The sequence below is a fragment of the Rhinoraja longicauda genome, chromosome 20 (genome assembly GCF_053455715.1).
Source record: "Rhinoraja longicauda isolate Sanriku21f chromosome 20, sRhiLon1.1, whole genome shotgun sequence".
Lineage (NCBI taxonomy): Eukaryota > Metazoa > Chordata > Chondrichthyes > Rajiformes > Arhynchobatidae > Rhinoraja > Rhinoraja longicauda.
The window spans coordinates 20,087,162-20,110,847 of NC_135972.1; the positions used below are offsets into that span (position 1 = coordinate 20,087,162).

The following is a 23,686-nucleotide window of genomic DNA, read 5'->3' on the forward strand; positions in this document are numbered from 1 at the left end:
AGATAGACACATAGTGCTGGAGTAACTCAGCAGGTCAGGCAGCTTCTCTGGAAGGGTGAGGTTTCTGATCGGAACCCTTCTTCACTCTGAAGAAGAGACCTCACCTGAAACATCACTCATCCTTTTTATCCTGTGATGCTGTCTGACCTGCTGAGTTACTCCAGCGCTTTGTGTCGTCTCTCTTTGGTATAAACCAGCATCTGCAGTTCTTTGTATCTAAATGTTCATGGTACGTGTACCTCACAGTAATTTTGCATGTGACAGTAAAAGGCCTGTTCCTGTGCTGTATGTTTCAATGATCGAGAGCGGAACAATCAGGCTTGTATACCCTGGAATTTAGAAGTAGGCTTGTATATGCTGGAATTTAGAAGGATAAGAGGGGATCATTGAAACATATAAGATTATTAAGGGATTGGACACATTAGAGGCAGGAAAAATATTCCCAATGTTGGGGGAGTCCAGAACCAGGGGCCATAGTTTAAGAATAAGGGGGAGGCCATTTAGAACGGAGATGAGGAAAACTTTTTCAGCCAGAGAGTCGTAAATCTGTGGAATTCTCTGCCTCAGAAGGCAGTGGAGGCCAATTCTCTGGATGCTTTCAAGAGAGAGGTAGATAAAGCTCTTAAAGGTAGCGGAGTCAGGGGGTATGGGGAGAAGGCAGGAATGGGGTACTGATTGGGAATGATCAGCCATGATCACATTGAATGGCGGTGCTGGCTCGAAGGGCCGAATGGCCTACACCTGCACCTATTGTCTATTGTCAATCAGTGGGCTTTCCCTATTCCACCTTTAAGGTAGTTGGTGCACCTCAAGAGTGAGTGCCTTACATTCTGGGCACCACATTTTGGCTAGAGAAGACTTGTCTTGGTGGAGGACTCGGATAAATTTGTTGGGGTAATTCCAGGGCTTGGGTTCACATTTAAGAGATTAATTGATTTAGACATTAGACTTCAGAGATACAGTGTGGAAACTGGCCCTTCGGCCCACCGAGTCCGCACTGACCAGTGATCATTGCGTACACTAGCACTATCCTACACACTATGGACAATTTACAATTTTATAATCTAACCCAATTAACCCACAAACCTGCATGTCTTTGGAGCGTGGGAAGAAACCGGAGTAGCCGGAGAAAAGACATGCAATCACAGGGAGCACGTACAAACTCCGTACAGACAGCACCTGAGGTCAGGATCGAACCCGGGTCTCTGGCGCTGCAGGGCAACAACTCTACCAATGCGACACCCTGCAGCGCTATCGTTGTAATTAGGTACTAGTGATGTAATTGATGTGTTGAATACATGGAAAGGGTTTGGTTAGTTAAATTAGGAGTAACTGATTCCTCTGTGGGGGAAAATCCAGAAAAAAATACCTAAATTTAAGGTTAGGCTCATTCAGTTTTGGAAAGAGGAATTGGCTTCACAAAGACCAGAGGAAATCTGCATCCTTGTTTCTAGAAAGGTTAAAGATACGGTGGTGTTATCAGCAAGATCACTGTTTAATGCACCCCCTTAAAAGTCCTTTCAGAGGGTAGTTAACGGTTATAGTGTCATCGAGTCCCACAGGATGGAAGCAGGCCATTCAGCCCACCAGGCCCACGCCGGCCATCAATACCCATTCGCACTAGTTCCATAGTATCCCACTTTTTCATCCACTCACTATATACTAAGGGCAATTTACGAGAGCCAATCAGTCCATAAACCCGCATACCTTTGAGATGTGGGAGGAAGCCGGAGCATCAGGAGGAAACCTATGTGGTCTCAGGGAGAATGTGCAAACTCTGCACAGACAGCACCCGAGGTCAGGATCGAAGCCAGGTCTCTGACACTGTGAGGCAGCAGCTCTACCTGCTACGCCACTGTGCCGCCCCATTACATAGAAACATAGAAAATAGGCGCAGGAGTAGGCCATTCAGCCCCTCGAGCCAGCACTGCCATTCAATATGATTATGGCTGATCATCCAAAATCAGTACCCTGTTCCTGCTTTCTCCCCATATCCCTTGATTCCATTAGTCCTAAGAGTGATATCTAACTCTCTTGAATTACCTCGATGATTCTGCTTCACGAGGGCTTTAGAATGGCCTGAGGGGGACCAGAAAGTTGCTACAGAAATGCAGGTTAGAGGGCAGCTGCACCTGAAGTTTAAATCCCACAGAGGAGCCATTTGAAAGCAAGGTCCTGTGCGATAGACTGTGAGGTTTTTGTTTTTGTTAATCGATGAGATTAAGGGATTAAGGGATTGGACACGCTAGAGGCAGGAAACATGTTCCCGATGTTGGGGGAGACCAATACCAGGGGCCACAGTTTAGGAACAAGGGGTAGGCCATTTAGAACGGAGATGAGGAAAAACTCAGTCAGAGAGTTGTGAATCTGTGGAATTCTCTGCCTCAGAAGGCGGTGGAGGCCAATTCTCCGGATGCTTTCAAGAGAGAGTTAGATACAGCTCTTAAAGATAGCGGAGTCAAGGGATATTGGGAGAAGGCAGGATCGGGATACTGATTGTGGATGGTCAGCCATGATCACCGTGAATGGCGGTGCTGGCTCGAAGGGCCGAATGGCCTACTCCTGCACCTATTGTCTATTGTCTATTGTCTTTTGTCCAGATGATGGCAGTCAGAATGAGAGTGCTGAATGTTTTATGATATCGTAAGTCTTGGGAGATGTTTTAGCAGAAGTCAGGCAGCTGAAACCAACGCAGAGGTGAAGTAAGAAGACCGAAAATCCCCCTCCCCCAACCCTCACCTCACCAGCCGTGGCAATCACAAGATGAGGTGGGGTGCAGGGCCGTTTTTACAGCATTATGGGCCCCCGGGCAAAGCAGTGTACTGGGGCCCCCACCGTTACTCTCCCCCACCCCCCTTTCCCTACCAGCCCCCCCCCCCTGTCGTGCCGGCGAAAAGCACTTACCGAAAAGCACTTAGCGATGGACTTAGGGTGCTATATTGTTGCGAAAAGCACTTACAGATCGCTGTGAGAAGCACTGAAAATGTTGCGAAAAATGCACTTATTGAACCTACATTTTTAAAGTAGTATTTATTTATTGCAAGTCACTTAACATACACAGATCAGCATGGTGCCCCCGGGCAAGTGCCCATCAGGCCCATGCGTTAAGACGGCCCTGGTGGGGTGCCCTCAGTGTCCACTGTTGCCAGGGCCAACACTTCCTAAACCTTCCTGCCTGCCCACACAAAGCACCCAGACCGTGGTGGATCCCTTGTGTTCCGTTTGCCAGAGTTCGATGCAAACCTTTCTTCATTTTGGGAAATGTTCAGACTTCAAAAAGGTTGACACCCACCACTGGCAAATAGAACACGAGGGAGAGATATATTTTATTCAGGACTTGGTTCCAGATTGGAATAGTCGGTCTGTGGAAACAGATTCAAGTGGAGCCCAGCCAAACATTTGGAGAATCTAATTCCAGAGATGTATTTTTATTTCCTTCATTTGGTATTGGTTTACAGGTTCGATCCTCATTATGAGTGCTGTCTGTACGGAGTCTGTATGTTCTCCCTTTGACTGCATGGGTTTTCTCCGGGTGCTCCGGTTTCCTTCCCACACTCCAAAGATGTGCAAGTTTGTAAATTGTCCCCAGTGTGTAGGATAGTGCTAGTGTAAGGGGTGATCGCTGGTCGGTGTGGACTTGAAGGGCCTGTTTCCACGCTGTGTCTCTCCAAAATCTAAAGTATTTGATACACTATCCCAATCCAAAACATCACCTGTTCATGTTCTCCAGATATACCGCCTGACCCGCTGAGTTACTCCAGCACTTTGTGATTTCTTTGGTAACCCAGCACGTGCAGTTCCTTGTTTCTACCCCTCTTTATTTCATATTGTTGTGAACGGAATCTTGCCGTGTGCCGCACATTAACACTATCCTACACACACTAGGGGCAATTTTTACATTTTACCCAGTCAATTAACCTACATACCTGTACGTCTTTGGAGTGTGGGAGGAAACCGAAGATCTCGGAGAAAACCCACGCAGGTCATGGGGAGAGCATACAAACTCCGTAAAGACGGCGCCCGTAGTCAGGATCGGGCCTGAGTCTCAGGCGCTGCATTCGCTGTAAGGCAGCAACTCTACCGCTGCGCCACCGTGCCGCTCATCGTCTGGAGGTCTAACGCAAGCTTGACCCCAGTGTTACTTTTCCCAGTAGTAAACCTGGCGACGGGTCCCATCGCAACCAGGACAAAGCTTCTGTGTTATCTTGCAGCTGATGTGTATTCAATCAGGCAGCAAGCAGACCTGGTGATCCTTGTTTGTTTGCTATGTGTAAGGATGTGGGCTGTGGTTTTCAGTTAGGACTGTTACCATGTAGGAAAATTAATTCCGCTATCTCCGACAGACACCAGCCCCAAATCTTGAGGAAAACCTTGGAACAAATCAATCAATGGGAAGTTTAAACCTCAAGATGTCATGCGGATTTTCCCTTGATCCATGGGCCCAAGGTTGAGTAGCGAACCTACTGTGATGAATAGTGAAAGGCCTGGATAGAGTGGATGTGGAGATGATGTTTCCAGTAGTGGGACAGTCTGGAACCAGAGGCACAGCCTCAGAATAAAGGGACGTACCTTTAGAATGGAGATGAGGAGGAATTTCTTTGGACAGAGGGTGGTGAATCTGTGGAACTCATCGCCATTCTTGGTTGGTGCCATCTTGTAGACCCAACTTTGCCCTCAACTAGTTTGTTTCCAATCGTCTGTCAGATCATGTCTCGAATTCCTGAGTCTGGATCTGTCCACGAGAGCCAATTTCATTTTTATTCTATTCCACTTGGGGCGGCACAGTGGCGCAGCAGTAGAGTTGCTGCCTCACAGTACCAGAGAACTGGGTTCAATCCTGACTACAGGTGCTGTCTGTACATAGTTTGCACATTCTTCCTGTAACGGCGCAGGTTTTCTCCAGTGCTCCAGTTCCCTCCCACACTCTAAAGACGTACAGGTTTGTGGTTTAATTGGCTTCGGTAAAATTGTAAAATTGTCCCTGGTGGGTAGGATAATGTTACTCACGGGGGATTGCTGGTCGGCCCGGACTCGGTGGGCTGAAGGGCCTATTTCCGTGCTGTACCTCTAAAGCCTAAAGTCAAAAGCTGTCATTGTATCTGCTTCTACAGCTTTCTATATAACTCAAGCCTGCAAACCCACGTAACATGAGAGGCCCACCGGAAATTGGAGGAACAGCAGCTCATATTTCGCCTGGGCAGTTTGTAGCCCAGTGGTATGAACATCGACTTCTCCAACTTTAGATAGTTCCTCTGTCCCTCTCTTCCCCTCTTCCTTCCCAGATCTCCCTCTATCTTCCTGTCTCCAACTATATCCTTCCTTTGTCCCGCCCCCCCTGACATCAGTCCGAAGAATGGTCTCAACCCGAAACGTCACCCATTCCTTCTCTCCCGAGATGCTGCCTGGCCTGCTGAGTTACTCCAGCATTTTGTGAATAAACCCACGTAACATCCTGGTGAATATCTCAAGTCTAAAGCCCTAAGTAAAGTCACTGTCCCTTTCCAGAACCATTTCACACATCGTTGTACTATGATCACTGTTGTCTGAATGCTCCCTATGCACCCACTCCCTGTAGAAATGTGGGAGTCCCTGCACCCACAAAGAGGTGACTCACCATCTCGTTAAGGGCAATTGCCACATGCAACACAGGAGCGGCTTGCCAGTGAATGTCATATTATGAACAAACACTAAACAATCGCTCCAGTTCACACCAACATTGCTTCCTTCCTCATTGGTCGAGAACACGAAACAAGAAAGTTGTCCTACACATAGGGCAAGGGAATTTCTCCCCCTGAATGCCCTTTATCTTGTTCTCCCTGTCAGAAAATGAGCAATTTCTGACCCTGAATATGATGTTCTATTATTTTAACATTTTTCCAGACTTTGGCAAGAAATGTTTCCAGATTTACACCAATTTCTCTGTTTGAGTGTCTATAATAAACGTTCAACAATGTACAAAGTCCTCACCCACCCCTGAACTCCAGCCCAATAAGATTGAGTATTTGAGATGAGGAGACTTGTTCTCTTTATACTTGAGACTTTGATATAGCGTAGAACCATACCCTTTAACGGACCGAGTCCGCGCCCACCAGCGATCACCCCGTACACTGGCACTATCCTACACACCAGGGACAATTTACAATTTATAGATGCCAATTAACCTACAATCCTGCACGTCTTTGGAGTGTGGGAGGAGACCGGAGGACTCAAACTTAACGAATAGTGAAGGACCTGGATAGAGTAGATGTGGAGAGGATGTTTCCATTAGTGGGAGAGTCCAGGGCCAGAGGCCATAGCCTCAGAATAAAAGGACATACCTTTAGAAAGGAGATGAGAAGAAATTTCTTTAGTTAGATGGTAGTGAATCTGTAGAATTCATTGCCACAGAAGGCTGCGGAGGTCAAGTCAATGGATATTTTAAGGCGAAAATTGATAGATTCTTGATTAGTAAGGGCGTCAGGGGTTATGGGGAGAAGGTGGGAGAATGGGGTTGAGAGCAAAGGATAAATCAGCCATGATTGAATGGCGGAGTAGACTTGATGGGCCAAATGGCCTAATTCTGCTCCTATAACATATGAATCCAGAGAAAACCCACGTTGTCACAGGGAGTACACAAACTCGGTACAGCCAGCACCCACAGTCAGGTTCCAACCCGGTGCTATGGTGCTGTAAGGCAGCAACTCTACTGCAGCGCCACTCTGCCGCCCCGTACTCCAGCACCGTGTGTCCTTTTGTGCGAACTCTGCAGTTCCTTGTTTCTACATTGTGTCAGTGGATACCATCTTGCATTCTTGCAGAACCGCAGTTGTTACACCCATCAATGCAGCTGCACCCTTCTCCCTTGTTCTCTCCCCGTGTCACTCAACATAACGTGATGTGTACGTTCTTTTCCCATCCCTGCTATTATTGAAGGCACATTTCTATTATAACCCAGGTTCCCTGGAGATACATCCAATAGCACATCAACTGCACTCGTGAACAATTGTTGCATTAACTCAGATTCTAAATCCCTGCTATTTTGTGAACTATGATTGCAAACCTGTTGTGCTGAGGCAGGTAAGAGTTTCATTGTTCCATTTTGGAACATATGGCAATAAAACACACTTCCCTCTTGACTCACTTTTATTTTTCTATCTAACACTTGCTAGGTTCTGCTCAATTTTGAAACAAGGGAGGCACAGTGGTGCAGCGGTAGAGTTGCTGCATTGGAGCGCCAGAGACCCGGGCTCATAAGGTCAAATGGAAGAGCGCCACGAGAGCCAATTTCATTTTTATTCTATTCCACTTGGGGCGGCACAGTGGCGCAGCGGTAGAGTTGCTGCCTCATATGGCTGTGGTTTTCAGTTAGGACTGTTACCATGTAGGAAAATTAATTCCGCTATCTCCGACAGACACCAGCCCCAAATCGTGAGGAAAACCTTGGAACAAATCAATCAATGGGAAGTTTAAACCTCAAGATGTCATGCGGATTTTCCCTTGATCCATGGGCCCAAGGTTGAGTAGCGAACCTACTGTGATGAATAGTGAAAGTCCTGGATAGAGTGGATGTGGAGATGATGTTTCCAGTAAAGGGACAGTCTAGAACCAGAGGCACAGCCTCAGAATAAAGGGACGTACCTTTAGAATGGAGATGAGGAGGAATTTCTTTGGACAGAGGGTGGTGAATCTGTGGAACTCATCGCCATTATTGGTTGGTGCCATCTTGTAGACCCAACTTTGCCCTCAACTAGTCTTTGTTTCCAATCGTCTGTCAGATCATGTCTCGAATTCCTGAGTCTGGATCTGTCCACGAGAGCCAATTTCATTTTTATTCTATTCCACTTGGGGCGGCACAGTGGCGCAGCAGTAGAGTTGCTGCCTCACAGTACCAGAGAACCGGGTTCAATCCTGACTACAGGTGCTGTCTGTACATAGTTTGCACATTCTTCCTGTAACGGTGCAGGTTTTCTCCAGTGCTCCAGTTCCCTCCCACACTCTAAAGACGTACAGGTTTGTGGTTTAATTGGCTTCGGTAAAATTGTAAAATTGTCCCTGGTGGGTAGGATAATGTTACTCACGGGGGATTGCTGGTCGGCCCGGACTCGGTGGGCTGAAGGGCCTATTTCCGTGCTGTACCTCTAAAGCCTAAAGTCAAAAGCTGTCATTGTATCTGCTTCTACAGCTTTCTATATAACTCAAGCCTGCAAACCCACGTAACATGAGAGGCCCACCGGAAATTGGAGGAACAGCAGCTCATATTTCGCCTGGGCAGTTTGTAGCCCAGTGGTATGAACATCGACTTCTCCAACTTTAGATAGTTCCTCTGTCCCTCTCTTCCCCTCTTCCTTCCCAGATCTCCCTCTATCTTCCTGTCTCCAACTATATCCTTCCTTTGTCCCGCCCCCCTGACATCAGTCCGAAGAAGGGTCTCAACCCGAAACGTCACCCATTCCTTCTCTCCCGAGATGCTGCCTGGCCTGCTGAGTTACTCCAGCATTTTGTGAATAAACCCACGTAACATCCTGGTGAATATCTCAAGTCTAAAGCCCTAAGTAAAGTCACTGTCCCTTTCCAGAACCATTTCACACATCGTTGTACTATGATCACTGTTGTCTGAATGCTCCCTATGCACCCACTCCCTGCAGAAATGTGGGAGTCCCTGCACCCACAAAGAGGTGACTCACCATCTCGTTAAGGGCAATTGCCACATGCAACACAGGAGCGGCTTGCCAGTGAATGTCATATTATGAACAAACACTAAAAAATCGCTCCAGTTCACACCAACATTGCTTCCTTCCTCATTGGTCGAGAACACGAAACAAGAAAGTTGTCCTACACATAGGGCAAGGGAATTTCTCCCCCTGAATGCCCTTTATCTTGTTCTCCCTGTCAGAAAATGAGCAATTTCTGACCCTGAATATGATGTTCTATTATTTTAACATTTTTCCAGACTTTGGCAAGAAATGTTTCCAGATTTACACCAATTTCTCTGTTTGAGTGTCTATAATAAACATCCAACAATGTAAAAAGTCCTCACCCACCCCTGAACTCCAGCCCAATAAGATTGAGTCTTTGAGATGAGGAGACTTGTTCTCTTTATACTTGAGACTTTGATATAGCGTAGAACCATACCCTTTAACGGACCGAGACCGCGCCCACCAGCGATCACCATGCACGTCTTTGGAGTGTGGGAGGAGACCGGAGGACTCAAACTTAACGAATAGTGAAGGACCTGGATAGAGTAGATGTGGAGAGGATGTTTCCACTAGTGGGAGAGTCCAGGGCCAGAGGCCATAGCCTCAGAATAAAAGGACATACCTTTAGAATGGAGATGAGGAGAAATTTCTTTAGTTAGAGGGTAGTGAATGTTTAGAATTCATTGCCACAGAAGGCTGCGGAGGTCAAGTCAATGGATATTTTAAGGCGGAGATTGATAGATTCTTGATTAGTAAGGGCGTCAGGGCTTATGGGGAGAAGATGGGAGAATGGTGTTGAGAGCAAAGGATAAATCAGCCATGATTGAATGGCGGAGTAGACTTGATGGGCCAAATGGCCTAATTCTGCTCCTATAACATATGAATCCAGGGAAAACCCACGTTGTCACAGGGAGTACACAAACTCGGTACAGCCAGCACCCACAGTCAGGTTCCAACCCGGTGCTATGGTGCTGTAAGGCAGCAACTCTACTGCAGCGCCACTCTGCCGCCCCGTACTCCAGCACCGTGTGTCCTTTTGTGCGAACTCTGCAGTTCCTTGTTTCTACATTGTGTCAGTGGATACCATCTTGCATTCTTGCAGAACCGCAGTTGTTACACCCATCAATGCAGCTGCACCCTTCTCCCTTGTTCTCTCCCCGTGTCACTCAACATAACGTGATGTGTACGTTCTTTTCCCATCCCTGCTATTATTGAAGGCACATTTCTATTATAACCCAGGTTCCCTGGAGATACATCCAATAGCACATCAACTGCACTCGTGAACAATTGTTGCATTAACTCAGATTCTAAATCCCTGCTATTTTGTGAACTATGATTGCAAACCTGTTGTGCTGAGGCAGGTAAGAGTTTCATTGTTCCATTTTGGAACATATGGCAATAAAACACACTTCCCTCTTGACTCACTTTTATTTTTCTATCTAACACTTGCTAGGTTCTGCTCAATTTTGAAACAAGGGAGGCACAGTGGTGCAGCGGTAGAGTTGCTGCATTGGAGCGCCAGAGACCCGGGCTCATAAGGTCAAATGGAAGAGCGCCACGAGAGCCAATTTCATTTTTATTCTATTCCACTTGGGGCGGCACAGTGGCGCAGCGGTAGAGTTGCTGCCTCATATGGCTGTGGTTTTCAGTTAGGACTGTTACCATGTAGGAAAATTAATTCCGCTATCTCCGACAGACACCAGCCCCAAATCGTGAGGAAAACCTTGGAACAAATCAATCAATGGGAAGTTTAAACCTCAAGATGTCATGCGGATTTTCCCTTGATCCATGGGCCCAAGGTTGAGTAGCGAACCTACTGTGATGAATAGTGAAAGTCCTGGATAGAGTGGATGTGGAGATGATGTTTCCAGTAGTGGGACAGTCTAGAACCAGAGGCACAGCCTCAGAATAAAGGGACGTACCTTTAGAATGGAGATGAGGAGGAATTTCTTTGGACAGAGGGTGGTGAATCTGTGGAACTCATCGCCATTATTGGTTGGTGCCATCTTGTAGACCCAACTTTGCCCTCAACTAGTCTTTGTTTCCAATCGTCTGTCAGATCATGTCTCGAATTCCTGAGTCTGAATCTGTCCACAAGAGTCAATTTCATTTTTATTCTATTCCACTTGGGGCGGCACAGTGGCGCAGCGGTAGAGTTGCTGCCTCACAGTGCCAGAGAACCGGGTTCAATCCTGACTACAGATGCTGTCTGTACATAGTTTGCACATTCTTCCTGTAACGGCGCAGGCTTTCTCCAGGTGCTCCAGTTCCCTCCCACACTCTAAAGACGTACAGGTTTGTGGTTTAATTGGCTTCGGTAAAATTGTAAAATTGTCCCTGGTGGGTAGGATAATGTTACTCACGGGGGATCGCTGGTCGGCCCGGACTCGGTGGGCTGAAGGGCCTATTTCCGTGCTGTACCTCTAAAGCCTAAAGTCAAAAGCTGTCATTGTATCTGCTTCTACAGCTTTCTATATAACTCAAGCCTGCAAACCCACGTAACATGAGAGGCCCACCGGAAATTGGAGGAACAGCAGCTCATATTTCGCCTGGGCAGTTTGTAGCCCAGTGGTATGAACATCGACTTCTCCAACTTTAGATAGTTCCTCTGTCCCTCTCTTCCCCTCTTCCTTCCCAGATCTCCCTCTATCTTCCTGTCTCCAACTATATCCTTCCTTTGTCCCGCCCCCCTGACATCAGTCCGAAGAAGGGTCTCAACCCGAAACGTCACCCATTCCTTCTCTCCCGAGATGCTGCCTGGCCTGCTGAGTTACTCCAGCATTTTGTGAATAAACCCACGTAACATCCTGGTGAATATCTCAAGTCTAAAGCCCTAAGTAAAGTCACTGTCCCTTTCCAGAACCATTTCACACATCGTTGTACTATGATCACTGTTGTCTGAATGCTCCCTATGCACCCACTCCCTGCAGAAATGTGGGAGTCCCTGCACCCACAAAGAGGTGACTCACCATCTCGTTAAGGGCAATTGCCACATGCAACACAGGAGCGGCTTGCCAGTGAATGTCATATTATGAACAAACACTAAAAAATCGCTCCAGTTCACACCAACATTGCTTCCTTCCTCATTGGTCGAGAACACGAAACAAGAAAGTTGTCCTACACATAGGGCAAGGGAATTTCTCCCCCTGAATGCCCTTTATCTTGTTCTCCCTGTCAGAAAATGAGCAATTTCTGACCCTGAATATGATGTTCTATTATTTTAACATTTTTCCAGACTTTGGCAAGAAATGTTTCCAGATTTACACCAATTTCTCTGTTTGAGTGTCTATAATAAACGTTCAACAATGTACAAAGTCCTCACCCACCCCTAAACTCCAGCCCAATAAGATTGAGTCTTTGAGATGAGGAGACTTGTTCTCTTTATACTTGAGACTTTGATATAGCGTAGAACCATACCCTTTAACGGACCGAGTCCGCGCCCACCAGCGATCACCCCGTACACTGGCACTATCCTACACACCAGGGACAATTTACAATTTATAGATGCCAATTAACCTACAATCCTGCACGTCTTTGGAGTGTGGGAGGAGACCGGAGGACTCAAACTTAACGAATAGTGAAGGACCTGGATAGAGTAGATGTGGAGAGGATGTTTCCATTAGTGGGAGAGTCCAGGGCCAGAGGCCATAGCCTCAGAATAAAAGGACATACCTTTAGAAAGGAGATGAGAAGAAATTTCTTTAGTTAGATGGTAGTGAATCTGTAGAATTCATTGCCACAGAAGGCTGCGGAGGTCAAGTCAATGGATATTTTAAGGCGAAAATTGATAGATTCTTGATTAGTAAGGGCGTCAGGGGTTATGGGGAGAAGGTGGGAGAATGGGGTTGAGAGCAAAGGATAAATCAGCCATGATTGAATGGCGTAGTAGACTTGATGGGCCAAATGGCCTAATTCCGCTCCTATAACATATGAACCCGGAGAAAACCCACGTTGTCACAGGGAGTATACAAACTCTGTACAGCCAGCATCCACAGTCAGGTTCCAACCCGGTGCTATGGTGCTGTAAGGCAGCAACTCTACTGCAGCGCCACTCTGCCGCCCCGTACTCCAGCACCATGTGTCCTTTTGTGTGAACTCTGCAGTTCCTTGTTTCTACATTGTGTCAGTGGATACCATCTTGCATTCTTGCAGAACCGCAGTTGTTACACCCATCAATGCAGCTGCACCCTTCTCCCTTGTTCTCTCCCCGTGTCACTCAACATAACGTGACGTGTACGTTCTTTTCCCATCCCTGCTATTATTGAAGGCACATTTCTATTATAACCCAAGTTCCCTGGAGATACATCCAATAGCACATCAACTGCACTCGTGAACAATTGTTGCATTAACTCAGATTCTAAATCCCTGCTATTTGCCCTTATTTTGTGAACTATGATTGCAAACCTGTTGTGCTGAGGCAGGTAAGAGTTTCATTGTTCCATTTTGGAACATATGGCAATAAAACACACTTACCTCTTGACTCACTTTTATTTTTGTATCTAACACTTGCTAGGTTCTGCTCAATTTTGAAACAAGGGAAGCACAGTGGTGCAGCGGTAGAGTTGCTGCATTGGAGCGCCAGAGACCCGGGCTCAAGGTCATATGGAAGAGGAGTAGAATTAGGCCATTTGGCCCATCAAGTCAACTCCGCCATTCAATCATGGCTGATCTATCACTCCCTCCTAACCCCATTCTCCTGCCTTCTCCCCATAACCTCTGACACCTGTACTAATCAAGAATTTATCTATCTCTGCCTTAAAAATATCCACTGACTTGGCCTCCACATCTTTCTGTGGCAATGATTTCCACAGATTCACCACCCTCTGAGAAATGTATCCTCATCTCCTTCCTAAAAGAACGTCCTTTAATTCTGAGGCTATGACCTCTAGTCCTAGACTCTCCCACTAGTGGAAACATCTTCTCCACATCCACTCTATCCAAGCCTTTCACTATTCTGTATGTTTCAATGTGGTTCCCCCCTCATTCTTCTAAAATTCAGTGCGTACAGGCCCAGTGCCGACAAACGCTGATAGTTTAACATACTCATTCCTGGGATCATTCTTACAAACCTCCTCTCCAGAGCCAACATATCCTTCCTTAGATATAGTGCCCAAAATTGCTCACAGTATTTCAAATGCGGCCTTACCAGTGCTTATAGAGCCTCAGCATTACATCCCTGTTTTTGTCTACAAGCCCTCTTGAAATAAATGCTAGCATTGAGTTTGCTGACTTTACTACCAATTCGACTTGCAGATTCACTTTTTGTGAATCCTGGACCAGCACTCCTAAGTCCCTTTACACCTCAGTTTTCTAGATCCCACCCCCTTTAGCAAATAGTCTATGCCTTTATTCCTACTACCAAAATGCATGGCTCCACACTTTGCTGCACTATATTCCATCTGCAACTTCTCTGCCCACTCTCCCAACCTGTCTAAGTCCTTCTGCAGGAAGCTTTCTCTACACTGCCCCTCTGCACTGCCCCTCCACCTATTTTTGTATCATCCACAAACTTTGCCACAAAGCCTTCAATCCCCTTGCCCCAAATCATTAATATACAACGTGAAAAGTAGCGGCCCCAGCACCGACCCCTGCGGAACTCCACTAGTCACTGGCAGCCAACCAGAAAAAGCTCCCTTTATTGCCACTCTTTGTCTTCTGCCATCCAGCCAACCTGCTGTCCATGCTAGTATCTACCTTAGTTACTGTGGGCTCTCATTGTCCTAAGTAGCCTAACGTGTGGCACCTTATCAAAGGCTTTCTGAAAATTTAAGTAAACAACATCTACTGACTCTCCTTTGTCTGTCCTGCTATTTACTTCTTCAAAGAATGCCAGCAAAGTTGTCAAGCAAGACCTCCCCTTCACAAAGCTATGCTGACTTTGGTTTATTTTATCGTGAACTTCTAAGTACTCCGTAACCTCATCTTTTATAATGGACTCTAAAATCTCTCCAACCACTGAAGTCAGACTAACCGGCCTATAGTTCCCACTATTCTGCCTTGCTCCCTATTTGTTCAGCGGGGTTCGATCCTGACTATGATTGCTGTCTGTGTGGAGTTTGTATATTCTCCCTGTAGGTTTTCTCTGGGCGCTCCGGTTTCCTGCTACACTCCAAACATGTGTGGGTTTGTAGATTAAGTGGCTTCTGAAAATTGTACCACTTATGTAGTATACAACTAGTGTATGGGTTGGTTGGCATGGACTCGGTGGGCCGAAGGGCCTGTTTCCATGCTGTACCTCTAAACTAAACCAAACATTAAGTCAAGAGTCAGGAATCAACAAAACAATGAAATTCTTACTTGAAAACAAAAGAGACAGCAAATATCTCTTAAGACACAATCTTGAATCTTGACCAAAAATATAAACTGTTGGAGGAACTCAGCAGGTCAGACAGCAGCGAAAGCAGGGCCTTGGCACAATATGTGTCTGGTCATTTTCCTCCAAAGATGCTGCCTGACCCGCCCGCTCAGTTCCGCCAGCAGTTTGCTTTTTACTACACTTTGAAAGTGCTTTGGAATGTCCTAGGGCTGTGAAAGACAATGTACAAACTTTGTTCCTCTATTGTTTTTCCATTAATCTTTTCTCAGCTGATAAATCCTAGTTCCCTTTCTTTTTCTGAATTGGTTTAAACCCAGTTCACACCCATTTCTAGTATTTTAGTTTAGTTTAGTTTAGAGATACATCATGCAGCCAGGCCCTTCATCCCACCGAGTCCATGCTGACCATCAATCACCCATTCACACTAGTTCTCTGTTATCTCACTTCCTCATGGGCACCACAGTGGCGCAGCGGTAGAGTTGGTGCCTCTCAGCACCAAAGACCCGGGTTCGATCATGACTATGGGTGCTGTCTGTACGGAGTTTTTACATTCTCCCCGTGACCATGTAGGTTTATTGTCACGTACCTGGGTACAGTGAAAAGCTTAGTTTTGCATACAACCCGGTAAAATCATATGTGTCTGGCGCCGACAAAGTTGCAAATGTTCACCGAACAATCCTATCTTAGACAATAGACAATAGGTGCAGGAGGAGGCCATTCGGCCCTTCGAGCCAGCACCGCCATTCAATGTGATCATGGCTGATCATTCTCAATCAGTACCCCGTTCCTGCCTTCTCCCCATACCCCCTGACTCCGCTATCCTTAAGAGCTCTATCTAGCTCTCTCTTGAATGCATTCAGAGAATTGGCCTCCACTGACTTCTGAGGCAGAGAATTCCACAGATTCACAACTCTCTGACTGAAAAAGCTTTTCCTCATCTCAGTTCTAAATCTTCTGCCTGCACATGTCAGCAGGCAGACCACCCCCCCCCCCCCCCCCCGCTGTGTCCCCATTGGTTCCCAGCGGCCCCCCGTCGGGTAGCTCTCGGCAGCCCTCCATGCTCTTGGCAGCGCGGGCCCCCCCTAAGCTCTCGATGGTCCACCTCACTGTCGAAGGTCCACCTCACTCTCGAAGGCCCACCTCCCTCTCGACGGTCCACCTCACTCTCGATGGTCCAACTCACTCTCGATGGTCCACCTCCCTCTCGACGGGCCACCTCCCTCTCGATGGGCCACCTCACTCTAAATGGGCCACCTCACTCTAATTTGCCCACCTCACTCTCGACGGCCCACCTCACTCTCGACAGCCCACCTCACTCTTAATGGTCCACGGTCCACCTCGCTCTTGACCATCCACCTCCCCCTCGACGGTTGCTTACGCCGACCCTCTCGCTGGTCTAACCAATAAGTTCATAATCAGGAGACACAAGAAACTGCCAATGTTGGAATCCTGAACAAAACGCAAAGTGCTGGAGGAACTCAGTGGGTCAGGCAGCATCTGCGAAAAGAATGGACATGTTCTCGTGACTTTTAGATGTGCCCCCAAAGACAGTCTAGTTTAATTTATTTAGTTTAGTTTACTATCGTTAGGTGCACCGCGGTACAGTGAAAAGCTTTTTTGTTGTTGCGTGCTATCCAGTCAGCGGAAAGTCATGTTTACAATTAAACTGTCCACAGTGTACAGATATAGGATAAAGGGAATAATGTTTAGTGCAAGATAAAGTTCAGTAAAATCAAATTAAAGATAGTCCAAGGGTCTCCAATGAGGTGGATGGGAGATGACCACTGCTCTCTAGTTCGACCCGAAACGTCACCCATTCCTTCTCTCCTGAGATGCTGCCTGACCTGCTGAGTTACTCCAGCATTTTGTGAAATAAATACCTTCGATTTGTACCAGCATCTGCAGTTATTTTCGTACGCTCTCTAGTTGGTGGTAGGATGGTTCAGTTGCCTGATAACAGTCTTAGATTCCAATGGGTGCTAATTGACAGAATTTAAGTCAAAGAGTCATACAGTGTGGAAACAGGTCCTTTGGCCCAACTTGCCCACACCGGCCAACATGTGCCAGCTATACTAGTCCCATCTGCCTGTGTTTGGTCCATATCCCTCCAAACATGTCCTATCCATGTACCTGTCTAACTGTTTCTTAAACATTGGGATAGTCCCAGCCTCAACTACATCCTCTGGCAGCTTGTTCCATACACCCACCACCCTTTGTGTGAAAAAGATTCCTATTAAATCTTTTCCCCGTCACCTTGAGATTCTGTGAACACTAAAACAAATTGCAATTCGTGGTTATGGGTTTTAAGCTGAATTTGCCATTGATCGGGGCATCATGTACGACGTGTTAAAGCCCAGTTTTGGCTAATAGTTTTGTGGAAAGGAATTTTCGTTGACTCAGTCAGGGGATGACTTGTAAAAGTGACCCCATCTCTTCCAAAACTCGCCACTTCGGCAAAGATGAGGAAGTAAACCAACAAACGAAAAAAAAAACCCTAAAGCTACTCAAAGTATTTAAAGGCTGTTCTGTTTTTTTCTTTGTTTGTGTTTTTTTTTGGTCTCGATCTATGGATGTGTGAACATTGACTGGCGGCCGGGGGATCAAATGACACGCTGACGTCTGCCCTAGGCTCCAAACCTAGTCCATTTAAAATGCCCCAGACGCGGCGTTAGAGAGTGTAGCCCAGGTAAGCCTCACCTGACTGAGCTGTGAGAGTCAGCCTGGCATCAAACCGTCCCGGTGCAGATCTGAAAGGATTCACTTTGGACACGTTACTGCCCGAGTTAATCATCCCAACGTTACATTTTACAGCTCGTCTTATTATTCGATATTCGCCATGGTAAGTCAGCATTTGCAATGCGTGTAAATTTCCACTGCAAACCATAATCTCTTGTTAACGTATTGGTGTGGATGTTGGGTAATATGAGTACTGCTGCTATGAGTAAAAGTTTTGTTTATTTTTGTTTGTTCCCAGAGTTGTTGGGGACAAGACAGCTACAGCCCGCTCTTCAATGATGCCTTTGAGTTGATCCATCACCAACAACCCCCGCCCTTCCACCAAGACCCACCTCTCCAGTATCTCCGAAGCAAGTATCTCATTCCTTGCCTCCGCCGGCCGCCGGTGGCGTTGAGTTTATTGGACGCCAGATAAGGTTGTCGCGTTGGGTAATCAATCGTCTTCCCTTCTCGCCCAGGTCCTCCGCCGCATTCCATGCATAACCTGCAGCACCACCCGGACGCGGGGTCCACGCCGTACCAAACCCTCGACATCCAACCCCAGCGACTCCAGGACATGGTGAGCGCAGCATCTCCACCTCCCCTTGAACTTTTCCCCTGGAACTGGAATGTTGTAAGTGGAGGAAATGTAAGGGGAAAGGGTACAGTTTGAAGAAGGGTCTCGACCCGAAACGTCACCCATTCCTTCTATCCATCCCTTCTGTCTGCATCTATCTTCAGAGTGAACTCATCTGCAGTTCCTTCCTACTCATAAAGTTTAGCTTAGTTTAGATTAGTTTACTTTAGTTCAGTTTAAAGGTACAGCATGGAAAAAAAGCCCTTCGGCCCACTGAATCCCTGCCAGCCAGCGATCACTAGTTCTATCCTACACCTGAGGGATAATTGACAGAAGCCAATCAACCTACAAACCCGCAAGCCTTTGGGATGTGGGAGGGAAACCGAAGCACACGGAGAAGACCCACGCGGTCACAGGGAGAACGTACAAACTCAGCACCCGTAGTTAGGATCGAACCTGGGTTTCTGGCGCTGTGAGGCAGCAACTCTACTGCTGCGCTATGCCGCCCTAGTGGCGAGACCCTTAACAACATTGATGTGCAGAGGGACCTTTTGGTCTAAGTCAATAGTCTTCTGAAAGTGGCAACACAAGCAGATAGAGTGGTAAATAAGGCAAATGGTATGCCTGCCTTCATTAGTTGGGGCTTTGACTATAAGAGTCAGAGAGTCGTGTTGCAGATTTATAACACTTTGGTTAGGACCTTTATCACCCCGGTCATTCTTTATTCTGCCCAATCCCTCTGGGCAGAAGGCACCAAAGCTTGAAGCACGTATCAGCAGTTTCTGGATCAGTTTCCCCCCGCTGTTATCAGACTACTGAACACGTCCTCCCATAAGCCAGGGTGTTGTGTCGATCTCCCAACCTATCTCATTGTTTTCCTTACACTTTTTTGCTCTGCACTTTCTTTATAACATTACAACAGAACATTCTGCACTCTGGTATTTTTCTCTCTGTGCTACTTGCTGTCCTTGCGTGTGGCTTGATTGTATTTGTGTAGTATAATTTGTCTGGATAGCATGTAATTTTTCTCACTGTTTCTCTGTACGTGGGGTTGCTGCCTCATAGCGCAGGACATCCAGGTTTAATCCTGACTGTGAGTGCTGCCTGTACGGAGTTTGCATGTTCTCCCCTGTGACTGCAAGGGTTTTCTCTGGGTGCTCCGGTTTCCTCCCACATTCAAAAGACAAGCAGGTCTTTATAGGCAAATTAGTATCTGTAAATTGTCCTTCGTGTGTCAGCTGCGAAACTGGGATAACATAGAACTAGTATATGGGTGATTGGTGGGTGGAAGGGCCTGTTTTTGCACTGTATCTTTAAACTAAGAATAAAATGTATTTTATGTAAGTATAGAGTCAAACAGTCTTACAGCGTGGAAACAGGCCCTTCAGCCCAACTTGCCCACACCGACCAACATGTTCCATCTAGACTAGCCCCACCTGCCTGCCTTTGGCCCATACTCCTCTAAACGTATCCTATCCATGTACCTGTCTAAATGTTTCTTAAATGTTGTGATAGTACCTGCCTCAACTACCTCCTCTGGCAGCTCGTTCCATACACCCACCACCTTTTGTGTGAAATTAGTTACCCCTCAGGTTCCTTTAAAATCCTTTCCCCCTCACCTTAAACCTATGTCCTCTGGTTCTTGATTCCCGAAGAGACTGTGCATTTACATGATCTATTCCTTTCCCGATTTTGTACACCTGTATAAGATCACCCTTCATCCTCATGCACACCAAGGAATGGAGTCCTAGCCTGCTCAACCTCTCCCTATAGCTCAGGCCCTCGAGTCCTAACAACATCCTCATAAATCTTCTCTGCACCCTTTCCAGCTTGACACCATCAAATTGGGTGATCTATTGTCGGCATGGACTCTGGGGGCTGAAGGGCCTTTTTGGTCCTTCGTCTCAGTCCCAAATGACCAACTCTTTATTCTAAGACCCATGGCTTATGGGCCATGATCTATGGGCCAAATGCAGGCTAATGGGACTTGCCCAATATGCCAGCTTGGTTTGCATGGATAGGGTGGGCCGAAGGGCCTGTTTCCTTGCTGTACAGCTCTATGACTCTGACCTTGGCCCACCCCATCTATAGAAATTGAGCTCCAGCCTTTGGGGGAAATCTCCCTCTCTCATTTTCCAATGAGGCGGAATTGGAATGGGGTGGTGGAGCCACCGAACCCTGTAATTCTAACCAGACCTCTGCCTTTCCATCTCCAGGTGGATTTCAACATGGATAGCACTAAGCTGATATACGAGAGTGGGTTCCAGATTCCAAACTATTACACAGAGAGTCACGTTCCGGATTTCTTCATCCCAAGGCAAGGGAAAGGTTTGTCTCTTTCACTTGACTCTCTTTGGTTCATCGAGCAACTTTCCCTACGGACAGGCTACCATTGGAGATTAAAACACCATCCCACATCTGCACACCACGCAGACTGCACTGGTCAGGACTAAACCCAGAGATACAAGGCTCTGGAGGCACAAGGAATTACAGATGCTGGTTTACAGAAAAAGACACAAAGTGCTGGAGTAACTCAGCAGGTCAGGCGGCATTTCTAGAGAACATGGATAGGTGATTTAGTTCAGTTTAGCATAGAGATAGCTTGGAAATGGGCCCTTCGGCCCACTGAGTCCACACCGACCAGCAATACCCGTACACTAGTTCTATCCTACACACTAGGGACAATTTAGAGAAGCCAATTTACCTCCACACCTGCACGTTTTTGGAGTGTGGGAGGAAATCAGAGCACCCGTGGAAAATCCACGCGGTCAGAGGGAGAATGTACAAACTCTGTACAAATAGCACTCTTGGTCAGGATTGAACCCTGGTCTCTGGTCCTGTAGGGCAGCAACTCTACCGCTGTGCCACTGTGCCACCCCTATGACAGAATCTGTTCTCCCGGACCCCTGACATTAAGCTGGAAAGGGTGTAGAGTTTTACCAGGACATTGCCAGGACTCAAGGGCCTGAGTTATTGGGGGAGGTTGGGCAGGCTAGGACTTTATTCTTTGGAGCACGGAAGGCTGAGGGGTGATCTTATTGAGGTGTATAAAATCATGAGGGGAATAGATAGGGTGAATGCACGAAGTCTTGTACCCTGAGAAAGGAAATCACAAACCAGAAGACATGTTTAAGGTGAGAGGGGAAAGATTTAATAGGAGCCTTAGGGGCAACTTTTTCACACAGTGCAGAGTATATGGAACGAGCTGCCAGAGGAGGTAGTTGAGGCAGATACTATACTGTAACAACATTTAAAAGGCACTTGGACAGGTACATGGATAAGAAAGGCTTAGAGAGTTATGGGCCAAATACAGACAAATGGGACTATCTTAGATGGGGTATCTTGGTCGGCATGGGCGTTAGGCAGGAGGGCCTTTCCTGTGCTGTATGACTCTATGACTCTATAAGCTGAGGGGCAACTATTTCACATGGAGGGCGGTGATTATATGGATTGTTAAGAGGTAGATGAGGCAGGTATTTAAAAGGACATTTGGACAGGTACATAGATAAGAAAGGTTGTGTGGGATAAGGGTCAAATGCGGGCAAATGGGACTAACAGCGAGTCCCATCCGTTGGCTGAACTGATCTTGGTCAGCATGGAGGCGTTGGGCCGCCTGACTCTGTGACTCTTTTCCAGGCAGAAAGAGGCTTCGCCTATACGAGTTCCTGAGCGAATCCCTGCGTGACTCGGAGATGTCCGACTGCATCCAGTGGGTGGACAGGAAGAGCGGGGTCTTCCAGTTCATCTCCAAGAACAAGGAGAAGGTGGCCGAGATGTGGGGCCGGCGGAAGGGCAACCGCAAAACCATGACCTACCAGAAGATGGCCCGGGCCCTGAGGAACTACAGCCGCACCGGTGAGATCGTCAAAGTCCGCAGGAAGCTCACCTACCGCTTCGATGCCCAGTTGCTGCAGAGACTGGGAGCAGAGGCGGCCGCCCCCTACCCCACTGACCAGCTGCACTACACCTGTGACCACTGGCACTACAACTGCACCTACAACGAGCTGTTGCAGGAGGGTGCTACGTGATCTGTCCCCACACTCACCGGCTGCGGTTATAAACATAGGAGGGTATCCACAAATTAACCCACCACCGGACAAACATGGTTCCTACTCTGTAAATATACCTTTGCCCTTTTCTCATCTGTGTCTCTGTATCTATATGTCTATGTGTGTGTTTCTATGTGTGAGTGTGTGCGTGTGTGTGTTTCTATGTGTGAGTGTGTGTGTGTCTGTGTCTCTGTGAGTGTGTGTGTTTGTGTGTGTGTGTGAGATCTACGTGTGCATCTGTGTGTCTATGTATCTCTATGTGTGTATCTATGTGCATGTGTGTCTATGTGTGTGTCTGTGTGAGTGTGTGTGTCTATGTGTGTATCTCTGCCTGTATCTGTGTGAGTGTGTGTGTTTATGTGTGTATCTCTGCCTGTGCCTATCTGTGTGCGTGTTTCTGTGTCTATGTGTGTGCGTGCGTGTGTCTATTTCTGTGCATGTGTGTGTGTGCCCAACCCACAGCGTTACTCCAGCACTTTGTGTTTTGCCCAAGATTCCAGCATCTGCAGTCGTGTGTGTGTGTGTGGCTGTGTATCATATCATATCATATATATACAGCCGGAAACAGGCCTTTTCGGCCCTCCAAGTCCGTGCCGCCCAGTGATCCCCGTACATTAACACTATCCTACACCCACTAGGGACAATTTTTTACATTTACCCAGCCAATTAACCTACATACCTGTACGTCTTTGGAGTGTGGGAGGAAACCGAAGATCTCGGAGAAAACCCACGCAGGTCACGGAGAGAACGTACAAACTCCTTACAGTGCAGCACCCGTAGTCAGGATCGAACCTGAGTCTCCGGCGCTGCATTCGCTGTAAAGCAGCAACTCTACCGCTGCGCTACCGTGCCGTGTCTGTGCATGTGTCTATGTGTGTGTCTGTGTATGTGTTTATGTGCATGCGTGTGTGTGTGTGTGTGTGTGCGCACGTGTGTGTTTGTGTGTGTGTGTGTATGTATGTTTGTGTGTTTGTGTGTGTGCGCATGTGTGTGTGTGTGTGTGTGTGTGTGTGTGAACAGCAGGAAACGCGGAAGGGGAGCAGTGAGAAACAGTCTCACAGAACACCCATCAGAGAGAGCAGAACTTCTTCAAAGTAAGCAGCAGAAGGTCTGAAGAAGGACCCGACCCGAAACGTCCACTGTTCATTTCCGCTACAGATGCTGCCTGACCCCCTGAGTTATTTCAGCACTCTGTGTTTTGCCCAGGATTCCTGCATCTGCAGTCTCGTGTATCTGTGTTTCTGTGTGCATGTGTGTGACTGTATGTGTTTCTCTGTGTGTATGTGTGTTTGGCTCTACGTGTCTGTCTATGTCTGTGTGTGTATTTGTGCGTGCAACTGTGTGTGTCTGTGTA

General features: G+C 47.1%; 1 protein-coding gene across 1 annotated transcript in view; it reads left to right on the forward strand.

Annotated features, from left to right (window-relative positions):
• Window positions 1-22,311, forward strand: part of LOC144603761 (transcription factor Spi-C-like) — a 46,218-nt gene extending 23,907 nt beyond the window's left edge. Inside the window, exons 2-5 of the mRNA XM_078417468.1 lie at window positions 17,966-18,077; window positions 18,186-18,286; window positions 20,500-20,611; window positions 21,920-22,311. Coding sequence (XP_078273594.1) covers window positions 17,966-18,077; window positions 18,186-18,286; window positions 20,500-20,611; window positions 21,920-22,311 — 717 coding nt within the window. The remainder of the gene's footprint in view (window positions 1-17,965; window positions 18,078-18,185; window positions 18,287-20,499; window positions 20,612-21,919) is intronic.
• The last annotated feature ends 1,375 nt before the right edge of the window (window positions 22,312-23,686 follow it).